The sequence below is a fragment of the Thalassophryne amazonica genome, chromosome 4 (genome assembly GCF_902500255.1).
Source record: "Thalassophryne amazonica chromosome 4, fThaAma1.1, whole genome shotgun sequence".
NCBI lineage: Eukaryota > Metazoa > Chordata > Actinopteri > Batrachoidiformes > Batrachoididae > Thalassophryne > Thalassophryne amazonica.
The window spans coordinates 69,101,037-69,125,977 of NC_047106.1; the positions used below are offsets into that span (position 1 = coordinate 69,101,037).

The 24,941-nt window shown below is 45.0% G+C and overlaps 1 protein-coding gene across 1 annotated transcript in view; it reads right to left on the minus strand.

The window, feature by feature from the left end:
- The window catches only part of LOC117508331 (lebercilin-like protein), a 58,095-nt gene that overhangs the window by 6,231 nt on the left and 26,923 nt on the right, over positions 1 to 24,941 (minus strand). Inside the window, exons 3-5 of the mRNA XM_034168067.1 lie at positions 18,699 to 18,836; positions 9,842 to 9,911; positions 9,699 to 9,751 (exon numbers count right to left, since the gene is read on the minus strand). Of these exons, the coding sequence (XP_034023958.1) occupies positions 9,699 to 9,751; positions 9,842 to 9,911; positions 18,699 to 18,836 (261 nt within the window). The remainder of the gene's footprint in view (positions 1 to 9,698; positions 9,752 to 9,841; positions 9,912 to 18,698; positions 18,837 to 24,941) is intronic.

Below are 24,941 nucleotides of genomic sequence, written 5' to 3' on the forward strand. Positions count from 1 at the left end.
AAGACAATGCCAAGCCACATTCTGCACGTGTTACAACAACGTGGCTTCGTAGTAAAAGAGCGCGGGTATGAGACTGGCCTGCCTGTAGTCCAGACCTGTCACCCATTGAAAATATGTGGTGCATTATGAAGCGCAAAATACGACAACGGAGACCCCGGACTGTTGAACAACTGAAGTTGTACATCAAGCAAGAATGGGAAAGAATTCCACCTACAAAGCTTCAACAATTAGTGTCCTCAGTTCCCAAACACTTATTGAGTGTTGTTAGAAGGAAAGGTGATGTAACACTGTGGTAAACATACCACTGTCCCAGCTTTTTTGAAATGTGCTGCAGACATCCATTTCAAAATGAGCAAGTATTTGCACAAAAACAAAGTTTATCAGTTTGAACATTAAATATCTTGTCTTTGTGGTGTATTCAGTTGAATATAGGTTGAAGAGGATTTGCAAATCATTGTATTCTGTTTTTATTTACATTTTACACAATGTCCCAACTTCATTGGAATTGGGGTTGTACTCACACACAGCTCTTTTTCCTGCTTCTGTGTTTTGTTTTCATTTATTTTTTACAGCTGGTTTGTCTATGTTGCAGCAGCTCATGGTTAGCCAGAGCTGCATACTTTTATTTCCATATTTGAATTACCTGCATCGGGTAATGTGGTGGCCAAGAGGGTTGTGCTCCTTTTGTCAGATTGGAAAGTTCTGCTCATTCTCCAGGTAATGTGGATGGCATCTGGCATCAAACCTGTGCAAAGTCAACATGCAGATCCATATCTGATCTGCTGTGACGACATCCAAGTGAAATGACATTTTTATTACCTGCATTGCTGAAGGCAGAGTACATCTGAGAAATGCTCGCCTCTGTCTGTCTACGTGTGCACGTGTCCATGTGGTCTATGCATATGCTATATCTTCGCAAATAACCTGAGTTTTAAAATGGCACACTAATCACTTTCATGAACATCGTCATAGTTTTTTTTTTTTTAATTTGCAAATAAATCTACAAGCGCAATGGTGAACCATCCATCCTCTGGTTTGATTAAAAAGGGGAGGGGGATGCGAAATTTAAATTATTTTACATACAGTTAGAGGATAACAAACATTTCAATATGATGAATATAAATTTAAAAGCTGGAATAATGAACATCAAAAATATCTAACAAAATAGTACGAACGAGCTTCGCACAATGACGCAAAGCTCGCTCTATGGTAGATGAAGGCACAAACCAGAAATGGCAGATATTCAGCCCCAGTGGAGAAAAAGCCACAAAGTGGACAAAATTGTCATAAAAAGCCACAAACTGACGGTAGACAAAGCGCAAACCGGAAATGGCACGAAATGATTCGATCCACCGACATCAATAGCTTATTTAATTAACGATTCCCTTATTGGTACTTCAGAGCGGCCGTTGTTTTTGAGGGTGTTTATCGGGAAAATGATCATTTCTTTATGCTGATTGCAGACCCTGCAGCGGGTCTGTAATCAACCGCTTCTACAATGGCTCTGAGTTGAAGCTTGAACCAACGAAGCAGCAGGTTCACTGCTTCGTTGGTTCTCTGCTTTGATGTTTTCCAGAAGTGGCAAGTCTGCTTCTTAACCCCTCTCAAGGGGGGTGCTTGTTCTACAGTCTGGGTGCAGCCACAGAGAAAGCCCGGTCTCCCCAGTGACAGTATCTGGACCTCGGAACCTCTAGTACACACTCGTTAGAAGATCTCAAAACTCTGGTTTGGTCCCAAAGTGTCTTTCTAAATCAAAATGACACCTCTTTCCAAACGTTGTAATACAAACAATAAACTACAATTGACTAAAACGTTTTGGGGTTTTTTCCTCCCAAAATGAGACATCTTGCATTCTTTATGAATTACATTGATGCTGACGTGCAGCGTAGCCAGCTGCAAGAGCTCAGCTCAGAGGTATGGAGTGACATTCATGCCATTAATGTCTGAAAGAAAATGTATTTGACAAAAACTACAGATTTTATTTCTATTTATGTCCAGAGATCAAGGATCCAGTGATCAATTTCTTATTTATCTACTTTAAGACTCAATAAAATGTTGACATAGAAAACCTGTAAAGCCTACTTTTAGTACACAGAAAATTCACAAGAGGTATCGATAAGCGGAATCGATAATGGCATCAATATCGATAAAATCTTATCAAGACCCATCTCTAGACCTAAATGACATGGTCTGATGCTGAAGAGCTTCGCTCGTTCATGTCCACGACATATACATGTTATACAATACAGCAATGTATAATCTTTAATAATTATGCAGTATATTATGGGAAATTTTATCATTTGATGTAACTGTAAAAATGATACACATGGAAAGCTGTAGGGATATTGAATTTATTAATGATCAGACTCAGTTGGGTTGTGAAACAGGTAAAACAGATGAAAACAGTCTGGTTCATAAATATTAGGATTTTTTTAAGTGTTCATCTGGTGTTGATGTTCCTCTGTTTGCTGCCCTCCTGATGAACTTCTGATGCCGTGTTTTTTTTTGTTTGTTTTTTTTTTATCTTCTGAACAGCCACTCTGTTAAGTTATCAATGAAGAAATCATTTTTTTTCCATCATGTTCCAAAACTTCTGTCTGATTTTCATTATCAAAGGATTCCTGTGTGTGAATGTAACAAGTAAAATTAGACAAACTGTAAGCATGAAAACTTAAATATTCAGTTAGGCCTTGTTCACAGTACCACTCACAATCAGGTTTTTTGCATATCCAGATTGTATCTAGCTTGATTTTTTTGTTTGTTTGTTTGTTTTTTGTTTTGGCAGTCTGGGCTGCAAAAAATACACAAGGTATGATTTTTCCAAAGCGGATTCAAACCACATACGGAGGTTGTTTGAAATGTGAATCAAATCGCACTTTTGCAAATCGGTTTCAACCTGAATGCCTCAGTCCCTCAAATAGGATTTCAGTGTCCTCAATGTCATTCTGGAGGGATGGAAGTTGATGCGAGGCACCTTACCTGTGAATTTGGAATAAGTGGAAAAAGTCAAAAACAACGGAAAACGGAAGAGAATAATAAACCATGGCTGGACAAGGAAATAAAGTGGCTGTTAGCTATCTGGGGGGATTCACCAGTGCAAAAGAAATTAGAAAGTACATACCAGAATACATCCATTTATCAGGCTATAGTGTGCAGGATAGAGGAGCAGAGGCAGTCTGTTACCATAGCAACTGATAGGATAAGACTTGCTGTGTTCAAAATGCAGTCAAAAACATTTGGAGATTCTAACCTCTGTTTTGGGGGAAAATGCCTTGAATGCTCAGTTGGGTTGGAATTTTAGCTTGGAAATTTGTGAGGAAATGGAGTATATTTAATATATTCATGTTCTATGTACAATGGCTTGTGAAAGTATTCAGCCCCTTGGTATTTCCCGCATTTTAATTTGTTTATGGCATTTCAAATACAAAAAGTAAATCAGGCTTCTCAGTATAAAAATTTCTAAAATTATCTGCCTTACACTCAAACTGAAAGCAAATTTCTACAACTTGATATACATTAATTAAAAATATAAAAGTCAAGATGATGGGTTGCATAAGTAATCAACCCCTTTGGTATAATACCTGTAAATAATCAATTTGTCAGTTTTCTTCAGACAAGTCAGGGGATGGATACATGAACATTTCCAAGTCACTGAATATGTCTTGAACTTTATTTACGTCAGTTATGAAGAAATACAACCAGTATGGCACTCTATGGTAAATCAGTTCTCAAAACTGAATGACTGTGTAAGAAGGGTGGAGGAAGAGTGAGGAAAGCCACCAAGACACCCAGACAACCCAGAAGAAGTTACAGGTTTCTGTTGCTGTGATTGTAGAAATTGTGCACAGTGTATGTTTTGCATTTTGTATCCCCAGTTATACAGCTTCATGATGAAGTGGTACCGAGGAGGATTTTCTTTAACCAAAACTTCAAATCTTGGCTTGCATCTCAGAAGTACCTTCTGGCAAATTGTACCTGAACTTTCAGGTCTTCTTTTTAATACAACCCTCCTCTATACCACTTCATCATGAAGTTGTACACTGGGGATACAAAATGCAAAATACAGTGGGGCCAAAAAGTATTAAGTCAGCCCCTGATTGTGCAAGTTCTCCTACTTAGAAAGATGAGAGAGGTCTGTAATTTTCAACATAGGTGCACTTCAAGTATGAGAGGCAAAATGAGAAAAGAAAATTCAGAAAATCACATTGTAGGATTTTTAAAGAATTTATTTGTAAATTGTGGAAAATAAGTATTTGGTCAATAACAAAAGTTCAACTCAATACTTTGTAACATAATCTTTGTTGGCAATGACAGAGGTCAAACATTTCCTGTAAGTCTTCACCAGGTTTGCACACACTGTAGCTGGTATTTTGGCCCATTCCTCCATGCAGAGCTCCTCTACAGCAGTGATGTTTGAGGGCTGTCGCTGGGCAATGAGTTGAGTTTTTACTAAAAAGTTCTATTTTGGTTTCATCTGACCACATGATATTCTCCCAATCCTCTTCTGGATCATCCATATGCTCTCTGGCAAACTTCAGACAGGCCTGGTCATGTACTGGCTTAAGCAGGGGGACACGCCTGGCACTGCAGGATTTGAGTCCCTCTCTGCGTAGTGTGTAGCCTTTGTTACTTTGGTCCCAGCTCTCTGCAGGTCATTCATCAAGTCCCTCCATGTAGCTCTGGGATTTTTGCTCACCGTTCTCATGATCATTTTGACCCCATGGGATGACAAATTGCGTGGAGCCCCAGATCGAGGGAGATTATCAATGGTCTTGTATGTCTTCCATTTTCTTACAATTGCTCCCACACTTGATTTATTCACACCAACCTGCTTGACTATTGTAGATTCACTCTTCCCAGCCTGGTGCACATCTACAATTTTCTTCCTGGTGTCCTTCAACAGCTCTTTAGTCTTGGCCATGGTTGAGTTTGGAGTCTGACTGGTTGAGGCTGTGGACAGGTGTCTTTTATACAGATAAAGAGCTCAAACAGGTGCCATTAATACAGGAAACAGGTGGAGGACAGAAGAGCTTCTTAAAGAAGTTACAGGTCTGTGAGAGCCAGAAATCTTGCTTGTTTGTGAGTGACCAAATACTTTTCCACCATGATTTACAAATAAATTCTTTAAAAATCCTACAATGTGATTTCCTGGATTTTTTTTCTCATTTTGTGTCTCATAGGTGAAGTGTACCTGTGATAAAAATTATAGACCTCTCTCATCTTTCTAAGTAGGAGAACTTGCACAATCAGGGCCTGACTAAATACTTTTTGGCCCCACAGTATGCAGAAATTGTGCACAGTATGCACTATGCACAATTTCTCCAATTGCAGCCACAGAAGCCTGTAACTTCTTCTGGGTGTCTTGGTGGCTTTCCTCACTCTTCTCCTTCTTGCACAGTCACTCAGTTTTTGAGAAATGTCTACTCCACACAGATTTACCATAGAGTGCCGTACTGTTCGTATTTCTACATAACTGATGTAAATAATGGTCAAGACATAGTCAGTGACTTGGAAATGTTCATGTATCCATCACCTGACTTGTCTGAAGAAAACTGGCAATTAAACTGATTATTTACAGGTATTATACCAAAGGGCCCGATTACTTATGGAACCCACCATCTTGGCTTTTATATTTTTACATAATTTAGTTGTTTAGACTTACTTTCAGTTTGAGTCTAAGGAAGATAATTTTAGAAATTTTTATATTGAGAAGCCTGATTTACTTTTTGTATTTGAAATGCCGTAAACATATTAAAATGCATGAAATGCCAAGGGGCTGAATACTTTTGCAAGCCACTGTACACATGGTTAAGTTACCATCACCACACATCAGCAAAAACATCTGACAATTTCATCTAGTCCAAAAGATAACGTTAGTCTAGCTCTATTGTGACAAATAGTTGATCCATATTAGATAATATCATAAACACACTTTATCTGGAAGTAGGGCTTTTTTTATATAGGATCTTTTAGAGCTTCAGAGGTTTCTGAACGCAGCACATGTCAGTGCAGACACACAGATCTGATATTGTCACTTGCTATTTGTAATGTGAACAGTCAATCAGTGAGCTCTGATTTGAATCAGATTAGCAATAAATGTGAACTGGCAGTGTAAGCAAGGCCATAGTCAAACAGATATATTTGAAAATTGTGCAAAAGTAAGGAAAAAGCTAAATCGACTACATTTTGCCTTACTTTTATATCTGATTTAGATCTGATGGTCATACTGCTTGACAATGATCCCTCACATTCACCCAATCTCTCTCTCTCTCTCTCTCTCTCTCTCTCTCTCTCTTCCCCTCCCCCGCAGGCACACCTATGGACAATTTAAAGTTTCCAATACACCTAACCTGCATGTCTTTGGAAGCCAGAGCACTCAGAGGGAACTCACTTATGGCCCAGTCACATGGCATACGACAATACTTGAACAAAGGGAAAAAAGTAAAAAAAAAAAAAAATAAATATATATATATATATCACAATTCGTTGAGAAAAGGTGGACGAACAAGCTTTATCACAGAATAGCCTGCAAATCAACAGCTCAAAAGGGACGAAAGGAATAAAATGAAACCAACGCTAATGATCTTCCACTGCTGGAGCAGTGTGTGTCTGCATCTCTGTGTTCCAGGAGTTGGCGCTGGGACAGAGCTGCAGCTCCTCCACAAAAGCGCTCAAAAACCGGCTTTTGTACTGTGTGAAAACATTCAGCTGGTTGAACGAAGTCAAATGAAAGGCTTACATTACAACAACTAAGCAAATGATAAACCATCAAGAACGACAGCAAAATGAAATATGGACGAATTGAGGTTTTCGTTGCCCTTGTTCAAGTTTTTCGACAGTTTAAAAAGCCTGACGAAGTGCCAGCTGCAGGAACGAAGCTGAGTGAAGGTTAAATGATGACAACGAAAGTCCAGATTTCTTGTTTTGTTAGGGCTTCATTGCCCTTCGTTAAGTGCCGTGTGACTGAGCCTTAAAACATGAGGAGAACATGCAAACGCCAGACAGAAAGGCTACAGGTGGAAATCAACCCCATCACCTTCTCACTGTGAGGCAGCAGTGCTAACCACTAATCCACCGTACTGCCGCACATACCTACATACAAACATACATTAATGTCATCATGCTGTTACATAAGGTGCTCACCAGGAGCAAATTGGGAAAAATGATCTTGTCCTCCTCTCAAACCACCAGGTTCTTTAGCGGTTAAGTGCGATTGTTTTCAGTGCGGCAGGTTCCCAGTTCAAAACCAACCCCGGCCCATACTGAATGTAATATGGAGTTGCGTCAGGAAGGGCATCTGGTGTAAAAGTGGTGCCAAATCAACATGCAGATCCACCTTGGATTTGCTGCTGTGACCCTGAGTGAAAACAAGGGAGCAGCTGAATGGACTTCCACTTATGCACAGTAATCATTGTTTTCTTCCTTTGTGAATGAACAGGAGTTTTGCTCAGATTTAGACTACAGTTGGCGGAATAACTGAGGGTCAAGTCAGGTCAAATTGATTTCACTTGAAGGAAAAACTGATTAAAAGTCAAAGTCACAGACTGAGATCAAAATGTGCATAAAGTATGTAATCTATTTTGGTTTTTCCTTTTTGCTCATATACCACATGGATTTGCCACGTTTTGTGCCCGATGCCCTTCCTGAATGTGAATCCATGTTACATGGACCATTGGCACAGGCAGTATTCAACCAGGAACCTTACTTTCATACTTTCTATTACTTGGATAACATTTGTCCATGGCTAATATTGAAAGGTCAAATTCAACCTCACAACTGTTTAACTGAAACAGTTTGGCATGACTATGGATTAAACACGGTGGAAGGCTTGTATGTTAGACAAGGATGAAGTGATTCATTTTTGGATAGAATTGATGAAATGTCATGGCCACATAGATCCACATATTATATTGTTGCTATTAGCAGTGCAGCAGCTCTAGGGTTCTAAATGAAAATATGTTTTTAATGTATCTATCTAGAAGTCCATAGAATGGATGAATATATTGAATAGGAATCATGTGACACACTACTGGTCATCCTTCATTTGTTGTGTACAACCCAAATTCCAATGAAGTTGGGACGTTGTGTAAAATGTAAATAAAAACAGAATACAATGATTTGCAAATCCACTTCAACCTATATTCAATTGAATACACCACAAAAAAATGTTCAAACTGGTAAGCTTTTTTTGGTTTTGTGCAAATATTCGCTCATTTTGAAATGGATGCCTGCAACACGTTTCAAAAAAAGCTGGGACAGTTGTATGTTTACCACTGTGTTACATCACCTTTCCTTCTAACAACACTCAATAAGCCTTTGGGAACTGAGGACACTAATTATTGAAACTTTGTAGGTGGAATTCTTTCCCATTCTTGCTTGATGTACGACTTCAGTTGTTCAACAGTCCGGGGTCTCCGTTGTCGTATTCTGCGCTTCATAATGCGCCACACATTTTCAATGGGCGACAGGTCTGGACTACAGGCAGGCCAGTCTAGTACCCGCACTCTTTTACTATGAAGCCATGCTGTTGTAACATGTGCAGAAAGTGGCTTGGCATTGTCTTGCTGAAATAAGCAGGGACGTCCCTGAAAAAGACGTTGCTTGGATAGCAGCACGTGTTGCTCCAAAACCTGGATGTACCTTTCAGCATTAATGGTGCCATCACAGATGCGTAAGTTGCCCATGCCATGGGCACTAACACACCCCCATACCATCACAGATGCTAGCTTTTGAACTTTGCGCTGGTAACAATCTGGATGGTAGTTTTCCTCTTTTGTCCGGAGGACACGACGTCCATGAGTTCCAAAAATAATTGGAAATGTGGACTCATTGGACCACAGCACACTTTTCCACTTTACGTTTGTCCATTTCAAATGAGCTCGGGCCCAGAGAAGGCAGTGGCATTTCTGGATGTTGTTGATGTATGGCTTTTGCTTTGGTAGAGTTTTAACTTGCACTTGTAGATGTAGTGACGAACTGTGTTAACTGACAATGGTTTTCTGAAGTGTTCCTGAGCCCACGTGGTAAGATTCTTTACACAGTGATGTCAGTTTTTAATGCAGTGCTGCCTGAGGGATTGAAGGTCACGGGCATTCAATGGTTTTTGGCCTTGCCGCTTACGTGTAGAAAGTTCTCCAGATTCTTGGAATATATATTATATTTTGGACTGTAGATGATGGAATCCCTAAATTCCTTGCAACTGAACATTGAGAAACATTGTTCTTAAACTGTTGGACTAGTTTTTCACGCAGTTGTTCACAAAGTGGTGATCCTCGCCCCATCTTTGCTTGTGAACAGCTGAGCCTTTTGGGGATGCTCCTTTTATACCCAATCATGACACTCACAATTAGTGTCCTCAGTTCCCAAATGCTTATTGAGTGTTGTTAGAAGGAACGGTGATGCAACACAGTGGTAAACACACCACTGTCCCAGCTTTTTTGAAATGTGTTGCTGGCATCAATTTCAAAATAAGCAAATATTTGCACAAAAACTATAAAGTTTAGCAGTTTGAACATTAAATATCTTGTCTTTGTGGTGTATTCAATTGAATATTGGTTGAAGAGGATTTGCAAATCATTGTATTCTGTTTTTATTTACATTTCACACAACATCCCAACTTCACTGGAATTGGGGTTGTAGATCATGTGAATGTTTTACATGTTCACAGAGTTGTGTTGCCTATGCCTGTCCACACTCACCTCAGTTTCAGGAGGAGGTAATGCATTTTCTGGATCTGTCATGCCTTCCCTAGCTGAACATCACAAATAATTCATCACAATTTCTTAGTGACAACAAATATGATGAGACTAGAATGCAAACTGAGTCAGTTTCTTATTTGTACCTTTTTTGTTCCATCCCTTTAGGAATCTGTGATAGTCCATACTGTGCATTATCAGTTTATTCTCTTTATCCTGTATTCAGAAAAATGAAAGGTGTACATGATAAAAACTCATATATTTCTTTTCAAACAATTTTACAAAGATTAATCACCAGACAGGGTTCTGCTGTCTCCACTCAGAGTGTGGAATCAGCAGAACCCTGTGGTGCTATGTGGAAATTAATGGTGTATTACAGCAGGGTTTCTCGAACCTTTCTATGTTAAGGCCCACCTATTCATACTTGTAATAAGTCAGGGCCCATTAAAAAAGACGCTTAGTTATTTTGGCTCATCTCTTCTATTTTATAATCTATTCTAAAGTGTATTAATGGAATGCAACATCAATTCCTTACAATTTGATTACAATTTGTTTTGATTACAACTCAAATTGTAATTAGGACTGTAATTTTACAGAACTTAAGTATTTTTAGGTAAAACAGTAACACTACTGTAATTGCCCTTTGGAACTTTAGCATTTTTCATTATGTGTCGTGTTAGGTTGTCAAACGGAGTCTTAAATTTATGTTTAAATTTGAACAAATCTTGTATTATTTTAACAGTTGTTTATAAGCTTTATGGGGTGTTCAAAAGATCTAATTCCCATCATAGATTACATTAATGTTCCAATATTAATACTGTACAATACTAAATATTAGCTTCAACTTGAAAAAAATTGTGACCCAGTAGATTGTACCATGCAGCCTACTACTAGGCCGTGGCCCAGTTGTTGAGAAACACTGAATTGCAGAACTACTACTTTATGAGAGATTTGATATAAATCTCTAACAATGTAAAACTGTTGTTCTTTTTGGGGAACGTGTCACCATTTTGAAACTTAGTGGAAATACCATGAGATTTCCTGTGTAGTAGAGTAAAAATCAAACATAATAGAGCTTCATGGATATGAATATGGAATTATTGCAAGATGTAACACAGTTAGTAGTACTATCAGTAGTAGTCCTACAATACATATATTACATTGTTAATACAATACAATGTATTACATTGTTAATACACTCAACAAAAATATAAACGCAACACTTTTGGTTTTGCTCCCATTTTGTATGAGATGAACTCAAAGATCTAAAACTTTTTCCACATACACAATATCACCATTTCCCTCAAATTTTGTTCACAAACCAGTCTAAATCTGTGATAGTGAGCACTTCTCCTTTGCTGAGATAATCCATCCCACCTCACAGGTGTGCCATACCAAGATGCTGATTAGACACCATGATTAGTGCACAGGTGTGCCTTAGACTGCCCACAATAAAAGGCCACTCTGAAAGGTGCAGTTTTATCACACAGCACAATGCCACAGATGTCGCAAGATTTGAGGGAGCGTGCAATTGGCATGCTGACAGCAGGAATGTCAACCAGAGCTGTTGCTCATGTATTGAATGTTCATGTCTCTACCATAAGCCGTCTCCAAAGGCGTTTCAGAGAATTTGGCAGTACATCCAACCAGCCTCACAACCGCAGACCACGTGTAACCACACCAGCCCAGGACCTCCATATCCAGCATGTTCACCTCCAAGATCGTCTGAGACCAGCCACTCGGACAGCTGCTGAAACAATCGGTTTGCATAACCAAAGAATTTCTGCACAAACTGTCAGAAACCGTCTCAGGGAAGCTCATCTGCATGCTCGTCGTCCTCATCGGGGTCTCGACCTGACTCCAGTTCGTCGTCATAACCGACTTGAGTGGGCAAATGCTCACATTCGCTGGCGTTTGGCACGTTGGAGAGGTGTTCTCTTCACGGATGATGCGAAGGAGATGTGTTGCACTGCATGAGGCAAATGGTGGTCACACCAGATACTGACTGGTATCCCCCCCAATAAAACAAAACTGCACTTTTCAGAGTGGCCTTTTATTGTGGGCAGTCTAAGGCACACCTGTGCACTAATCATGGTGTCTAATCAGCATCTTGGTATGGCACACCTATGAGGTGGGATGGATTATCTCAGCAAAGGAGAAGTGCTCACTATCACAGATTTAGACTGGTTTGTGAACAATATTTGAGGGAAATGGTGATATTGTGTATGTGGAAAAAGTTTTAGATCTTTGAGCTCATCTCATACAAAATGGGAGCAAAACGAAAAGTGTTGCATTTATATTTTTGTTGAGTATATATTGTTACTGGGTTCTGTGGTAGCCCCTAAGAATGTTGGCGCACCATGTACTCAGTACTTCCACTGGGTATGTGCAGAAGTGTCTCCTAGCGATATCCATGTCCTTTCAAATAAATTCTTAACAGCTTTATTCATGAGGAGGTGTGATATCACTTTTTTTTAGATTTCCTTTGGAACAATGCAGAGTAAACTGATTAGTTGTTAGTGTTGTGTGGGCCGCTGAAGAGGAGGTACTGCTGGCCCACCACCACCAGAGGGCGCCCTGCCTGGAGTGCGGGCTCCAGGCACCAGAGGGCGCTGCCGCCTTATGGGAGTAGCCTGGGTGACAGCTGTCACCCATCACCAGACACAGCTGTTCCACTCAGCACAGAGGTATATCAGGAGGACGGCGTCTCCACCTCAGTGCCGAGATATCGCCTTACGTTAGAGGTAACGATTCTCTGCTACATTATATTGTCTCTCTGAGTTTTGCAGAACAGCTGACTACTAAAAGATAAGTACTCACCTTTCTGCAGTATTGACGTGAGGTGGAGTCAGCTACTTCCCTCTCTGTGTACTGGGTGCAGCCGCATCCACACCTGTGTGTTTGTTCTCTTGCCAGCAGTACCGGATCCGACGAGCGGAGGCAGTGGCCACCTGGGAATTCGGGACTTGGCGGTTCCGGTATTTCCAGGGTTCGGTGGCAGGGGAAATCTGGGTGGTTCCGGCTCGACTTGGACAGACGTCTCCTACCTTCGAGCCTGCCCACACGACACCAGTGGAATTCGGTGTAAACCCAAATTGTCAATTGTTGTATTGGTTGTGCACTTTCACGACAGTAAAACTTGTTATTTACTTTCTCCATTGTCCGTTCATTGCGCCCCCTGTTGTGGGTCCGTGTTCCAACACTTTCACAACAGGATATCTCGGCCACCGTCATGGACCCCGAGGGGCGTCAACCGGCTGTTGAACGGCCAATGGAAGACCAAGGCGCGTCGGCGGCTTCGGGAGGGGTAATCGGTGAGTTGCAGCGGATCCTCACCGCTTTCACCTCTCGGATCGATTTAATGACCGAGCAGCACGTTCTCCTAAACCGCAGGGTGGAGGCTCTCGCCGCACAAGTGGAGGCGCGCCCTTCGGGCGCCGCTGCGGCTCTCCCTCCCGAGGACCCTGCGCGTGAAAGTGACGTTCCACTGGTCGTTCAACGGTCCCTTCCTCCGTCCCCAGAAGCATACATAAGCCCCCCAGAACCGTACGGAGGCTGTGTGGAGACGTGCGCGGATTTTCTGATGCAGTGTTCGCTCGTCTTCGCACAGCGTCCCGTGATGTACGCGACTGATGCTAGCAAAGTAGCTTATGTAATAAATCTGCTTCGCAGGGAGGCACGCGCTTGGGCTACAGCGCTCTGGGAGCAGAACTCACGGCTCCTTCATACATATGTTGGGTTTGTACGGGAGCTCAGAACGGTGTTCGACCATCCCAACAGAGGAGAGTCCGCTTCAACCGCGCTACTGTCAATGAGACAGGGGCGTCGGAGCGCAGCTGCCTATGCAGTCGCCTTCCGCATCGCGGCGGCGAGATCCGGCTGGAATAGCACTGCCCTCCGCGCCGCCTTTGTAAACGGACTGTCATTGGTCCTAAAAGAGCACCTGGTGGCGAAGGACGAACCGCGGGATTTAGACGGGCTCATCGATCTGGTCATACGACTCGACAACCGGTTAGAAGAACGCCGTCGGGAACGAGGCGAAGGGCGTGGCCAGGCACGCGTCGCCCCTCTCCCTTCCGGTTCCGATCGAGCTCCGCCTTCCCCACGCTCCACAGCCCCTGCGCTCCGTGGGGTCACAGCTCCCCCTACTGACGAAGCTAGGGACACGAGTAGGGCAACATTTAGGGCACCAGATGCACAGAGGAGATGGACCCACGGAGCGTGTCTTGTTTGTGGTTCAATAGAGCACCATGTGAGAGACTGCCCCGAGCGGTCAAACGCCAAACGCCCGCCCCTAGAGACTGGGCCAGGGGTGGGCCAAAACATTCACGTGGGACACACCCACATTGCTACACGACTCCCAGTCACAATCCTGTATGAGGATTCAACCCTGAAGGCCCCAGCACTGGTGGACACGGGCTCTGAGGGGAATCTGCTTGACAGTAGATGGGCCAGGGAGATAGGGCTCCCTCTGGTGGCTCTTACCTCGCCTGTGCAGGTTCGGGCACTAGATGGCTCCCTACTCCCACCAATCACGCATAAGACACCTCCAGTAACTCTGGTGGTGTCAGGTAACCACCGGGAGGTGATCGAGTTCTTTGTGACTCAGGCCACCTCCCGTGTGGTTTTGGGGTTTCCATGGATGCTAAAGCACAATCCCCGGATCGATTGGCCGTCCGGGGTAGTGGTTCAGTGGAGCGAAACCTGCCATCGGGAGTGTCTAGGTTCCTCGGTTCCTCCCGGCTCCCAAGCTAAGGAGGAGGTCCGAGTCCCGCCCAATCTGAAGGCGGTGCCGGCGGAGTACCATGACCTCGCTGACGTGTTCAGCAAGGATCTGGCTCTCACGCTTCCTCCCCACCGCCCGTATGATTGTGCCATTGATTTGGTTCCAGGCAGCGAGTTCCCGTCCAGTAGGCTGTACAACCTCTCACGGCCGGAGCGTGAATCAATGGAGACCTACATCCGGGACTCATTAGCTGCCGGGTTGATCCGGAATTCCACCTCTCCGATGGGTGCTGGTTTCTTTTTTGTGGGTAAAAAGGATGGCGGGCTTCGTCCATGCATTGATTATAGGGGGTTGAACGAAATCACGGTTCGCAATCGATACCCGTTGCCCCTGTTGGATTCGGTGTTCACCCCCTTGCATGGAGCCAAAATCTTCACCAAACTTGATCTTAGGAATGCGTATCATTTGGTTCGGATCCGGAAGGGAGACGAATGGAAGACGGCATTTAACACCCCGTTGGGCCATTTTGAGTACCTGGTCATGCCGTTCGGTCTCACTAATGCTCCCGCGACCTTCCAAGCATTGGTAAATGATGTCCTGCGGGACTTCCTGCACCGGTTCGTCTTCGTGTATCTGGACGATATACTCATCTTTTCCCCGGATCCTGAGACTCATGTCCGGCATGTCCGTCAGGTTCTGCAGCGGTTGTTGGAGAACCGCCTGTTTGTGAAGGGCGAGAAGTGTGAATTCCACCGCACTTCTTTGTCCTTCTTGGGGTTTATCATCTCCTCTAACTCCGTCGCCCCTGATCCGGCCAAGGTTGCGGCGGTGAGAGATTGGCCCCAACCTACAAGCCGTAGGAAGCTGCAACAGTTCCTCGGTTTTGCTAATTTCTATAGGAGGTTCATTAAGGGCTATAGTCAGGTAGTTAGCCCCCTGACAGCCCTGACCTCACCAAAAGTCCCCTTCACCTGGTCGGATCGGTGCGAAGCCGCGTTCAAGGAGTTGAAACGGCGCTTCTCGTCTGCACCAGTTCTGGTGCAGCCCGATCCTAGCCGCCAGTTAGTGGTTGAAGTGGATGCCTCGGACTCAGGGATAGGAGCGGTGCTCTCCCAGAGCGGGAAGACCGATAAGGTCCTTCACCCGTGTGCCTATTTTTCTCGCAGGTTGACCCCCGCTGAACGGAACTATGACGTCGGCAATCGGGAACTCCTTGCTGTGAAAGAGGCCCTCGAAGAGTGGAGACATCTGTTGGAGGGAACAGCCATGCCATTCACGGTTTTCACTGACCATCGGAACCTGGAGTATATCAGGACCGCCAAGCGGCTGAACCCCAGGCAAGCCCGCTGGTCACTGTTCTTTGGCCGTTTTGACTTCCGGATTACCTACCGTCCCGGGACCAAGAATCAGAGGTCGGATGCATTGTCCCGGGTGCACGAAGACGAAGTCAAAACGGAACCGTCGGATCCCCCGGATCCCATCATCCCGGAGTCCGCTATCGTGGCCGCCCTCACCTGGGACGTGGAGAAGACCGTCCGGGAGGCCCTGACCCGTGTCCCGGACCCCGGAAACGGACCAAAGAACAGACTATACGTCCCACCAGAGGCTAGGGCTGCAGTCCTGGACTTCTGTCACGGTTCTAAGCTCTCCTGTCACCCAGGGGTGCGAAGGACCGTGACAGTCGTCCGGCAACGCTTCTGGTGGGCATCCCTGGAGGCCGACGTCCGGGACTACGTCCAGGCCTGTACCACCTGCGCCAGGGGCAAGGCCGACCACAGAAAGACCTCAGGGCAGCTACAGCCACTGCCCGTGCCTCATCGCCCCTGGTCCCACATCGGTCTGGACTTCGTCACGGGTCTCCCGCCGTCCCAGGGAAACACCGTCGTCTTCACGATAGTGGACCGTTTCTCCAAGGCGGCCCACTTCGTGGCCCTCCCGAAGCTCCCAACGGCCCAGGAGACAGCGGACCTCCTGGTCCACCACGTCGTCCGTCTGCATGGCATACCATCAGACATCGTCTCCGATCGCGGTCCCCAGTTCACCTCACATGTCTGGAGGAGCTTCTGCCGGGAACTGGGGGCCACGGTCAGCCTCTCGTCTGGGTACCACCCCCAGACCAACGGGCAGGCAGAGCGGGCGAATCAGGAACTGGAGCAGACACTTCGCTGTGTGACAGCCGCGCACCCGACGGCCTGGAGTACCCACCTGGCCTGGATCGAGTACGCCCACAACAGCCAAGTGTCATCAGCCACCGGCCTCTCCCCGTTTGAGGTGTGCTTGGGGTATCAGCCCCCCTTGTTTCCGGTGGTTGAGGGAGAGGTCGGTGTGCCCTCGGTCCAGGCCCACCTACGGAAGTGCCGTCGGGTGTGGCGGGCCGCCCGCTCTGCCTTGTTGCAGGCCCGGACGAGGGCGAAGAAACATGCAGACCGGCGGCGAGCCCCGGCCCCCAAGTATCGTCCTGGGCAGGAGGTCTGGTTGTCCACCAAGGACATTCCTCTACAGGTTGACTCACCGAAACTCCAAGAACGGTACATCGGACCTTATAAGATCCTCAAGGTCATCAACCCCGCCGCAGTGAGGCTCCAGCTTCCGGCCTCACTGCGGATCCATCCACTTTTTCATGTTTCCCGGATCAAGCCTCTTCACACCTCACCCCTCTGCACCCCGGGTCCGGCGCCGCCTCCTGCCCGGATCATCGACGGAGCACCGGCTTGGACTGTCCGCCGGCTCCTTGATGTCCGTCGGATGGGCCGGGGTTTTCAGTATCTGGTGGACTGGGAGGGGTACGGACCCGAGGAGCGCTCCTGGGTGAAGAAGGGCTTCATCCTGGACCCGGCCCTCCTGGCCGACTTCTACCGTCGCCATCCGGACAAGCCCGGTCGTGCGCCAGGAGGCGCCCGTTGAGGGGGGGGTCCTGTTGTGTGGGCCGCTGAAGAGGAGGTACTGCTGGCCCACCACCACCAGAGGGCGCCCTGCCTGGAGTGCGGGCTCCAGGCACCAGAGGGCGCTGCCGCCTTATGGGAGTAGCCTGGGTGACAGCTGTCACCCATCACCAGACACAGCTGTTCCACTCAGCACAGAGGTATATCAGGAGGACGGCGTCTCCACCTCAGTGCCGAGATATCGCCTTACGTTAGAGGTAACGATTCTCTGCTACATTATATTGTCTCTCTGAGTTTTGCAGAACAGCTGACTACTAAAAGATAAGTACTCACCTTTCTGCAGTATTGACGTGAGGTGGAGTCAGCTACTTCCCTCTCTGTGTACTGGGTGCAGCCGCATCCACACCTGTGTGTTTGTTCTCTTGCCAGCAGTACCGGATCCGACGAGCGGAGGCAGTGGCCACCTGGGAATTCGGGACTTGGCGGTTCCGGTATTTCCAGGGTTCGGTGGCAGGGGAAATCTGGGTGGTTCCGGCTCGACTTGGACAGACGTCTCCTACCTTCGAGCCTGCCCACACGACACCAGTGGAATTCGGTGTAAACCCAAATTGTCAATTGTTGTATTGGTTGTGCACTTTCACGACAGTAAAACTTGTTATTTACTTTCTCCATTGTCCGTTCATTGCGCCCCCTGTTGTGGGTCCGTGTTCCAACACTTTCACAACAGTTAGTGCAACACGAGGTACACAAGGAAATGTTGATAATTGAACAAATTTTCATGAAAATCAACTTCCGAGAAAGCCATTGTTATCCTTTGTGAAGCTTGTGTGTGGAGTCACAATGTGATCAGGGCATGCACTGGTACTGCTCTGAGTACTGATTGGCAACCACCCACAAAGACAACCAGCCCATCGCCACCTTCTTAAAACAGCTTATGCTTGCCACAGTCAGGTGAAATGTAGGCATCCCCTTGACCTTCTCCAGTTGCTGGGGTCCTCAACACTGAGGCACCTGCTGGATCATGCACAAGGAATCACACCACAAAAATGTCACAGCTGATTTTCCTCACCATACAAATAGCACACGCTATCTGTGTCCTTCCAGCAGTACCCAATGCGCTGTTGGAGAGACCTAGTACTGAAAACATCCAGTCATCACCTTGAGTTACTGGTTAGGCCTCAAAAGCATAAATCCAAAATGATGAGTAAATGGGTCAGTTCTTATAAGTGCACAACATAAAACTGACCAAATTCAAAGCTACTATTTGTGTTGAATAAAATGCCCAGATGAACATGATTATCAATAATGGTATTGGTAAAACATGATCAAAGAAGATATGATGAGGAGCAATTACACGTTATCAATGATTAACAAACATTCTTCTGTCGAGCTTACTTGGAGTTTCTGTCTTAAATAATATATCTGTTGTTCCAGGTAGATATTTGTCTTCCTTGCCTCATTCGTCTTTCTTTCTTGTACTTCAATATGGTGGCTGAAGGAGGCTTGGCTCAATTGAAGGTTTTTCTCCAGGTCCTGGAAGAGACATTAAAAGAGGAACCAGCTGAACAATTTAATCTTATGACTGCCATCCACAAACACAAGCTTCTACCAAGTTGTAGTAGTTAGTCATACTACAGTTGTTGACAGATGGTATCAGTATTTGTACATGCAGACTCAGCAGCTACAAAGTGGGAGTTCAGGACTAAATTTGTTTCCTATACCACAGCTGGACACAATTTGGTTGTTACTTTTGAAAAATTCTACATATATTCTTCAGGTCAGGTCTGGGAGCTTGCATGGGTGCTATGTGTTACTGCATCCACCACACTATGGAATCACCTTGGGTCCTGAATGGCAACCACAAAGGCAGACAACTGGTTCATCCTCGCTTCTCAAAAGCAACCATCCCTCTGCCACAGCTAGATAAAATGTGGGCGTGTCCTTGGCCTTAAGCTGGTATGCAACTTAATTGTAAACCCATCAAACATTCTGTTTTCTGATTAGGAAGATGTTATAGATTTACAGGGGTCACCAACTCTGTTCCTGAAGAGCACCTGCCCTGCATGTTTTCCACGTCTACCTACTCAGATCACACCTGATTTTTTAAAATTGGTGTCTTCCAGCTCTTGATTGGCTGAGAACACCTGATAGAGTTAATTGCCGAGGAGTGGAACAGAAAACCTGCAGGTGACCCTGTTAAGAGCAAGCAAGTGTAAAACTAATTGTCTTAAGCGCTCAGTCATTCCAACATCCAGATGTATCTCGATAGGATCTCCCTCTTATTTTGCACTTTAGCATCTTTTTTTGCACACTGGTTTTAATGTCACAATTTTTATAGGGGTTTTGAATTTCAAGGGGGTAATATTAAGGTTTTTAAACTGGTTTTGATCAATGTTCTTAGGCTGGATTTTATACCTCAGTTTTATTTTGTTTTAGATTTTATCAAAGTTGTACCTATTGTAATTGTTGTCTCTCATATTTAATTTCTTGGCAGCTGTTGTAGCACTTTTGCCCAAGCAAAATTTCCCTGTGGGGACAATAACATATATTTGATTTGATTGATTTGAAGTCACTGGTGAGCATCCAAGTCTCACAACCATACAATAAGACAGGAAGCACCAGGACCTTAAAGACTTGGACCTTTGTTCTCCTGCTGCTGCCACTGCTAAGGACAGGAGCAAACTGCAGCATATCATCCACGCAGCAGCGAAGGTGATTGACTGCAATCTGCCATCCCTACAGGACCTGTACACCTCCAGGGCCCTGAGGTGAGGAAGGAAGATTGTGGCCGATCTGTTGTGTGGGCCGCTGAATAGGAGGTACTGCTGGCCCACCACCACCAGATGGCGCCCTGCTTGGAGTGCGGGCTCCAAGCACGAGAGGGCGTCGGAGCCGCTGGAGGTGACAGTTGTCATCTATCAACACCAGCTGTCACCAGACCGGACTGCAACTCCACCTCCTCGCCGAGAAATCTTCTACCATACAGGTAATTTTCTCTGCTGACTTAAATTCAAGTATTAGTCTGATCTCTTTTTGCAGCCGTTTTCGTGGGACGGATACCCTGTCTGTGGAGTTGGCGTTTGGTGTGGACTGCGACGGCTTCGCCTCACACCCCACCCAGATAAGTGGTTATCTCAGGAGCTGCACGAGTGTGTGATTGGAGGTGGAGGTTCTCCCTCCTTAACTTAACACAGACTGTGGGATTACTGAGTGTGCGGACTCACACTCATCCAGAACTGTTTCTGTTTTCTGCCAGCAGTACCGGGTCTGACTGCTGAAGACAGTGGCCACCTGGGGCGCGGGGCTTGGTGGCTCCGGTGTTCTTCAGGTCCGTTGGTGGTGAGGCTTGTGTGGGTTCCGGCTTTTCTCTCACCGGACGTCTCCTATCTTCGAGCCTGCCACACGTCACCTTTTTGTTGGATTGATATAACACATAATTGTATCTGTCTGTATTACGTTGTGCACCTTCACAACATTAAATTGTTACTTTTTGGCTATTCCATTGTCCCTTCATTAACGCCCCCTGTTGTGGGTCCGTGTCACGACACTTCCCCAACAGGATTTCTCGGCCAGCGTCATGGATCCCGAGGGGCGTCAACTCGAGCCTGAACGGCCAATGGAAGAGCAAGGTGCACAGGCACCAGCAGGAGGCGTGTTAGGGGAGCTGCAGCAACTACTGACCGCTTTCACTGCTCGGTTGGATCTGGTCACCGAGCAGAACGTTATCCTCAATCGGAGGATGGAGGCTCTCACCGCCAGGGTGGAGGCGCGCGATCAAGGCGCTGCTGCAGCACCTCCTCCTGCTGGTCCTTTGTCAGACACAAACGTTCCACTGGTCGTTCAACGACCCCCCCCACCATCCCCTGAAGCATACATAAGCCCTCCGGAGCCGTACGGAGGTTGTGTTGAGACGTGCGCGGACTTCTTGATGCAGTGTTCGCTCGTCTTTGCACAGCGTCCCGTCATGTACGCGTCAGACGCTAGCCGGGTGGCTTATGTCATCAATTTGCTTCGAGGAGAGGCACGCGCCTGGGCTACGGCGCTCTGGGAGCAGAACTCATGGCTCCTAACATCATACGCTGGGTTTGTAAGGGAGTTCAAACAGGTTTTTGATCATCCCAACAGAGGCGAGACTGCTTCGAGCGTGCTACTGTCAATGCGACAGGGGCGCCGGTGTGCAGCCGAGTATGCAGTCAACTTCCGCATCGCGGCTGCGAGGTCCGGCTGGAATACCGTTGCACTCCGCGCCGCCTTCATAAACGGACTGTCTCCGGTCCTGAAGGAGCACCTGCTGGCTAAGGAGGAACCGCGGGATTTTGACGGGCTTGTCGACCTGGTTATACGCTTAGACAACCGGTTAGAGGAACACCGTCGGGAGCAGGGCGGGGGGCGTGACCAGGCACGGGCCGTCCCTCTTCCTTCCGGGTCCGAAAGGGTGCCGTCGTCCCCACGCTCCACAGCCAGAGGGCCCTGTGTGGCTACAGCTCCCCCTGCTGACGAAGCTATGGACACGAGCAGGGCCAAAATGAAATCAAAGGACAGACAAGGGAGGCAGGCCCGCGGGGAGTGTTTTTTCTGTGGGTCTAACAGTCATATACAGAGGAACTGTCAATCAATCAATCAATTTTTTTATATAGCGCCAAATCACAACAAACAGTTGCCCCAAGGCGCTTTATATTATAAGGCAAGGCCATACAATAATTATGTAAAACCCCAACGGTCAAAACGACCCCCTGTGAGCAAGCATGTGGCTACAGTGGGAAGGAAAAACTCCCTTTTAACAGGAAGAAACCTCCAGCAGAACCAGGCTCAGGGAGGGGCAGTCCTCTGCCTCCCATTCTACTCTTACAAACCCTAGGAACTACAAGTGAGCCTGCAGTCTGAGAGCGAAGCGCTCTATTGGGGTGATATGGTACTACGAGGTCCCTAAGATAAGATGGGACCTGATTATTCAAAACCTTATAAGTAAGAAGAAGAATTTTAAATTCTATTCTAGAATTAACAGGAAGCCAATGAAGAGAGGCCAATATGGGTGAGATATGCTCTCTCCTTCTAGTCCCCGTCAGTACTCTAGCTGCAGCATTTTGAATTAACTGAAGGCTTTTTAGGGAACTTTTAGGACAACCTGATAATAATGAATTACAATAGTCCAGCCTAGAGGAAATAAATGCATGAATTAGTTTTTCAGCATCACTCTGAGACAAGACTTTTATGATTTTAGAGATATTGCGTAAATGCAAAAAAGCAGTCCTACATATTTGTTTAATATGCGCTTTGAATGACATATCCTGATCAAAAATGACTCCAAGATTTCTCACAGTATTACTAGAGCTCAGGGTAATGCCATCCAGAGTAAGGATCTGGTTAGACACCATGTTTCTAAGATTTGTGGGGCCAAGTACAATAACTTCAGTTTTATCTGAGTTTAAAAGCAGGAAATTAGAGGTCATCCATGTCTTTATGTCTGTAAGACAATCCTGCAGTTTAGCTAATTGGTGTGTGTCCTCTGGCTTCATGGATAGATAAAGCTGGGTATCATCTGCGTAACAATGAAAATTTAAGCAATACCGTCTAATAATACTGCCTAAGGGAAGCATGTATAAAGTGAATAAAATTGGTCCTAGCACAGAACCTTGTGGGACTCCATAATTAACTTTAGTCTGTGAAGAAGATTCCCCATTTACATGAACAAATTGTAATCTATTAGACAAATATGATTCAAACCACCGCAACGCAGTGCCTTTAATACCTATGGCATGCTCTAATATCTGTAATAAAATTTTATGGTCAACAGTATCAAAAGCAGCACTGAGGTCTAACAGAACAAGCACAGAGATGAGTCCACTGTCCGAGGCCATAAGAAGATCATTTGTAACCTTCACTAATGCTGTTTCTGTACTATGATAAATTCTAAAACCTGACTGAAACTCTTCAAATAGACCATTCCTCTGCAGATGATGATCAGTTAGCTGTTTTACAACTACCCTTTCAAGAATTTTTGAGAGAAAAGGAAGGTTGGAGATTGGCCTATAATTAGCTAAGATAGCTGGGTCAAGTGATGGCTTTTTAAGTAATGGTTTAATTACTGCCACCTTAAAAGCCTGTGGTACATAGCCAACTAACAAAGATAGATTGATCATATTTAAGATCAAAGCATTAAATAATGGTAGGGCTTCCTTGAGCAGCCTGGTAGGAATGGGGTCTAATAAACATGTTGATGGTTTGGATGAAGTAAACTAATGAAAATAACTCAGACAGAACAATCGGAGAGAAAGAGTCTAACCAAATACCGGCATCACTGAAAGCAGCCAAAGATAACGATACGTCTTTGGGATGGTTATGAGTAATTTTTTTTCTAATAGTTAAAATTTTGTTAGCAAAGAAAGTCATGAAGTCATTACTAGTTAAAGTTAAAGGAATATTCGGCTCAATAGAGCTCTGACTCTTTGTCAGCCTGGCTACAGTGCTGAAAAGAAACCTGGGGTTGTTCTTATTTTCTTCAATTAGTGATGAGTAGAAAGATGTCCTAGCTTTACGGAGGGCTTTTTTATAGAGCAACAGACTCTTTTTCCAGGCTAAATGAAGATCTTCTAAATTAGTGAGACGCCATTTCCTCTCCAACTTACGGGTTATCTGCTTTAAGCTACGAGTTTGTGAGTTATACCACGGAGTCAGGCACTTCTGATTTAAAGCTCTCTTTTTCAGAGGAGCTACAGCATCCAAAGTTGTCTTCAATGAGGATGTAAAACTATTGACGAGATACTCTATCTCACTTACAGAGTTTAGGTAGCTACTCTGCACTGTGTTGGTATATGGCATTAGAGAACATAAAGAAGGAATCATATCCTTAAACCTAGTTACAGCGCTTTCTGAAAGACTTCTAGTGTAATGAAACTTATTCCCCACTGCTGGGTAGTCCATCAGAGTAAATGTAAATGTTATTAAGAAATGATCAGACAGAAGGGAGTTTTCAGGGAATACTGTTAAGTCTTCTATTTCCATACCATAAGTCAGAACAAGATCTAAGATATGATTAAAGTGGTGGGTGGACTCATTTACTTTTTGAGCAAAGCCAATAGAGTCTAATAATAGATTAAATGCAGTGTTGAGGCTGTCATTCTCAGAATCTGTGTGGATGTTAAAATCGCCCACTATAATTATCTTATTTGAGCTAAGCACTAAGTCAGACAAAAGGTCTGAAAATTCACAGAGAAACTCACAGTAACGACCAGGTGGACGATAGATAATAACAAATAAAACTGGTTTTTGGGACTTCCAATTTGGATGGACAAGACTAAGAGTCAAGCTTTCAAATGAATTAAAGCTCTGTCTGGGTTTTTGATTAATTAATAAGCTGGAATGGAAGATTGCTGCTAATCCTCCGCCCCGGCCATGCTACGAGCATTCTGACAGTTAGTGTGACTCGGGGGTGTTGACTCATTTAAACTAACATATTCATCCTGCTGTAACCAGGTTTCTGTAAGGCAGAATAAATCAATATGTTGATCAATTATTATATCATTACCAACAGGGACTTAGAAGAGAGAGACCTAATGTTTAATAGACCACATTTAACTGTTTTAGTCTGTGGTGCAGTTGAAGGTGCTATATTATTTTTTCTTTTTGAATTTTTATGCT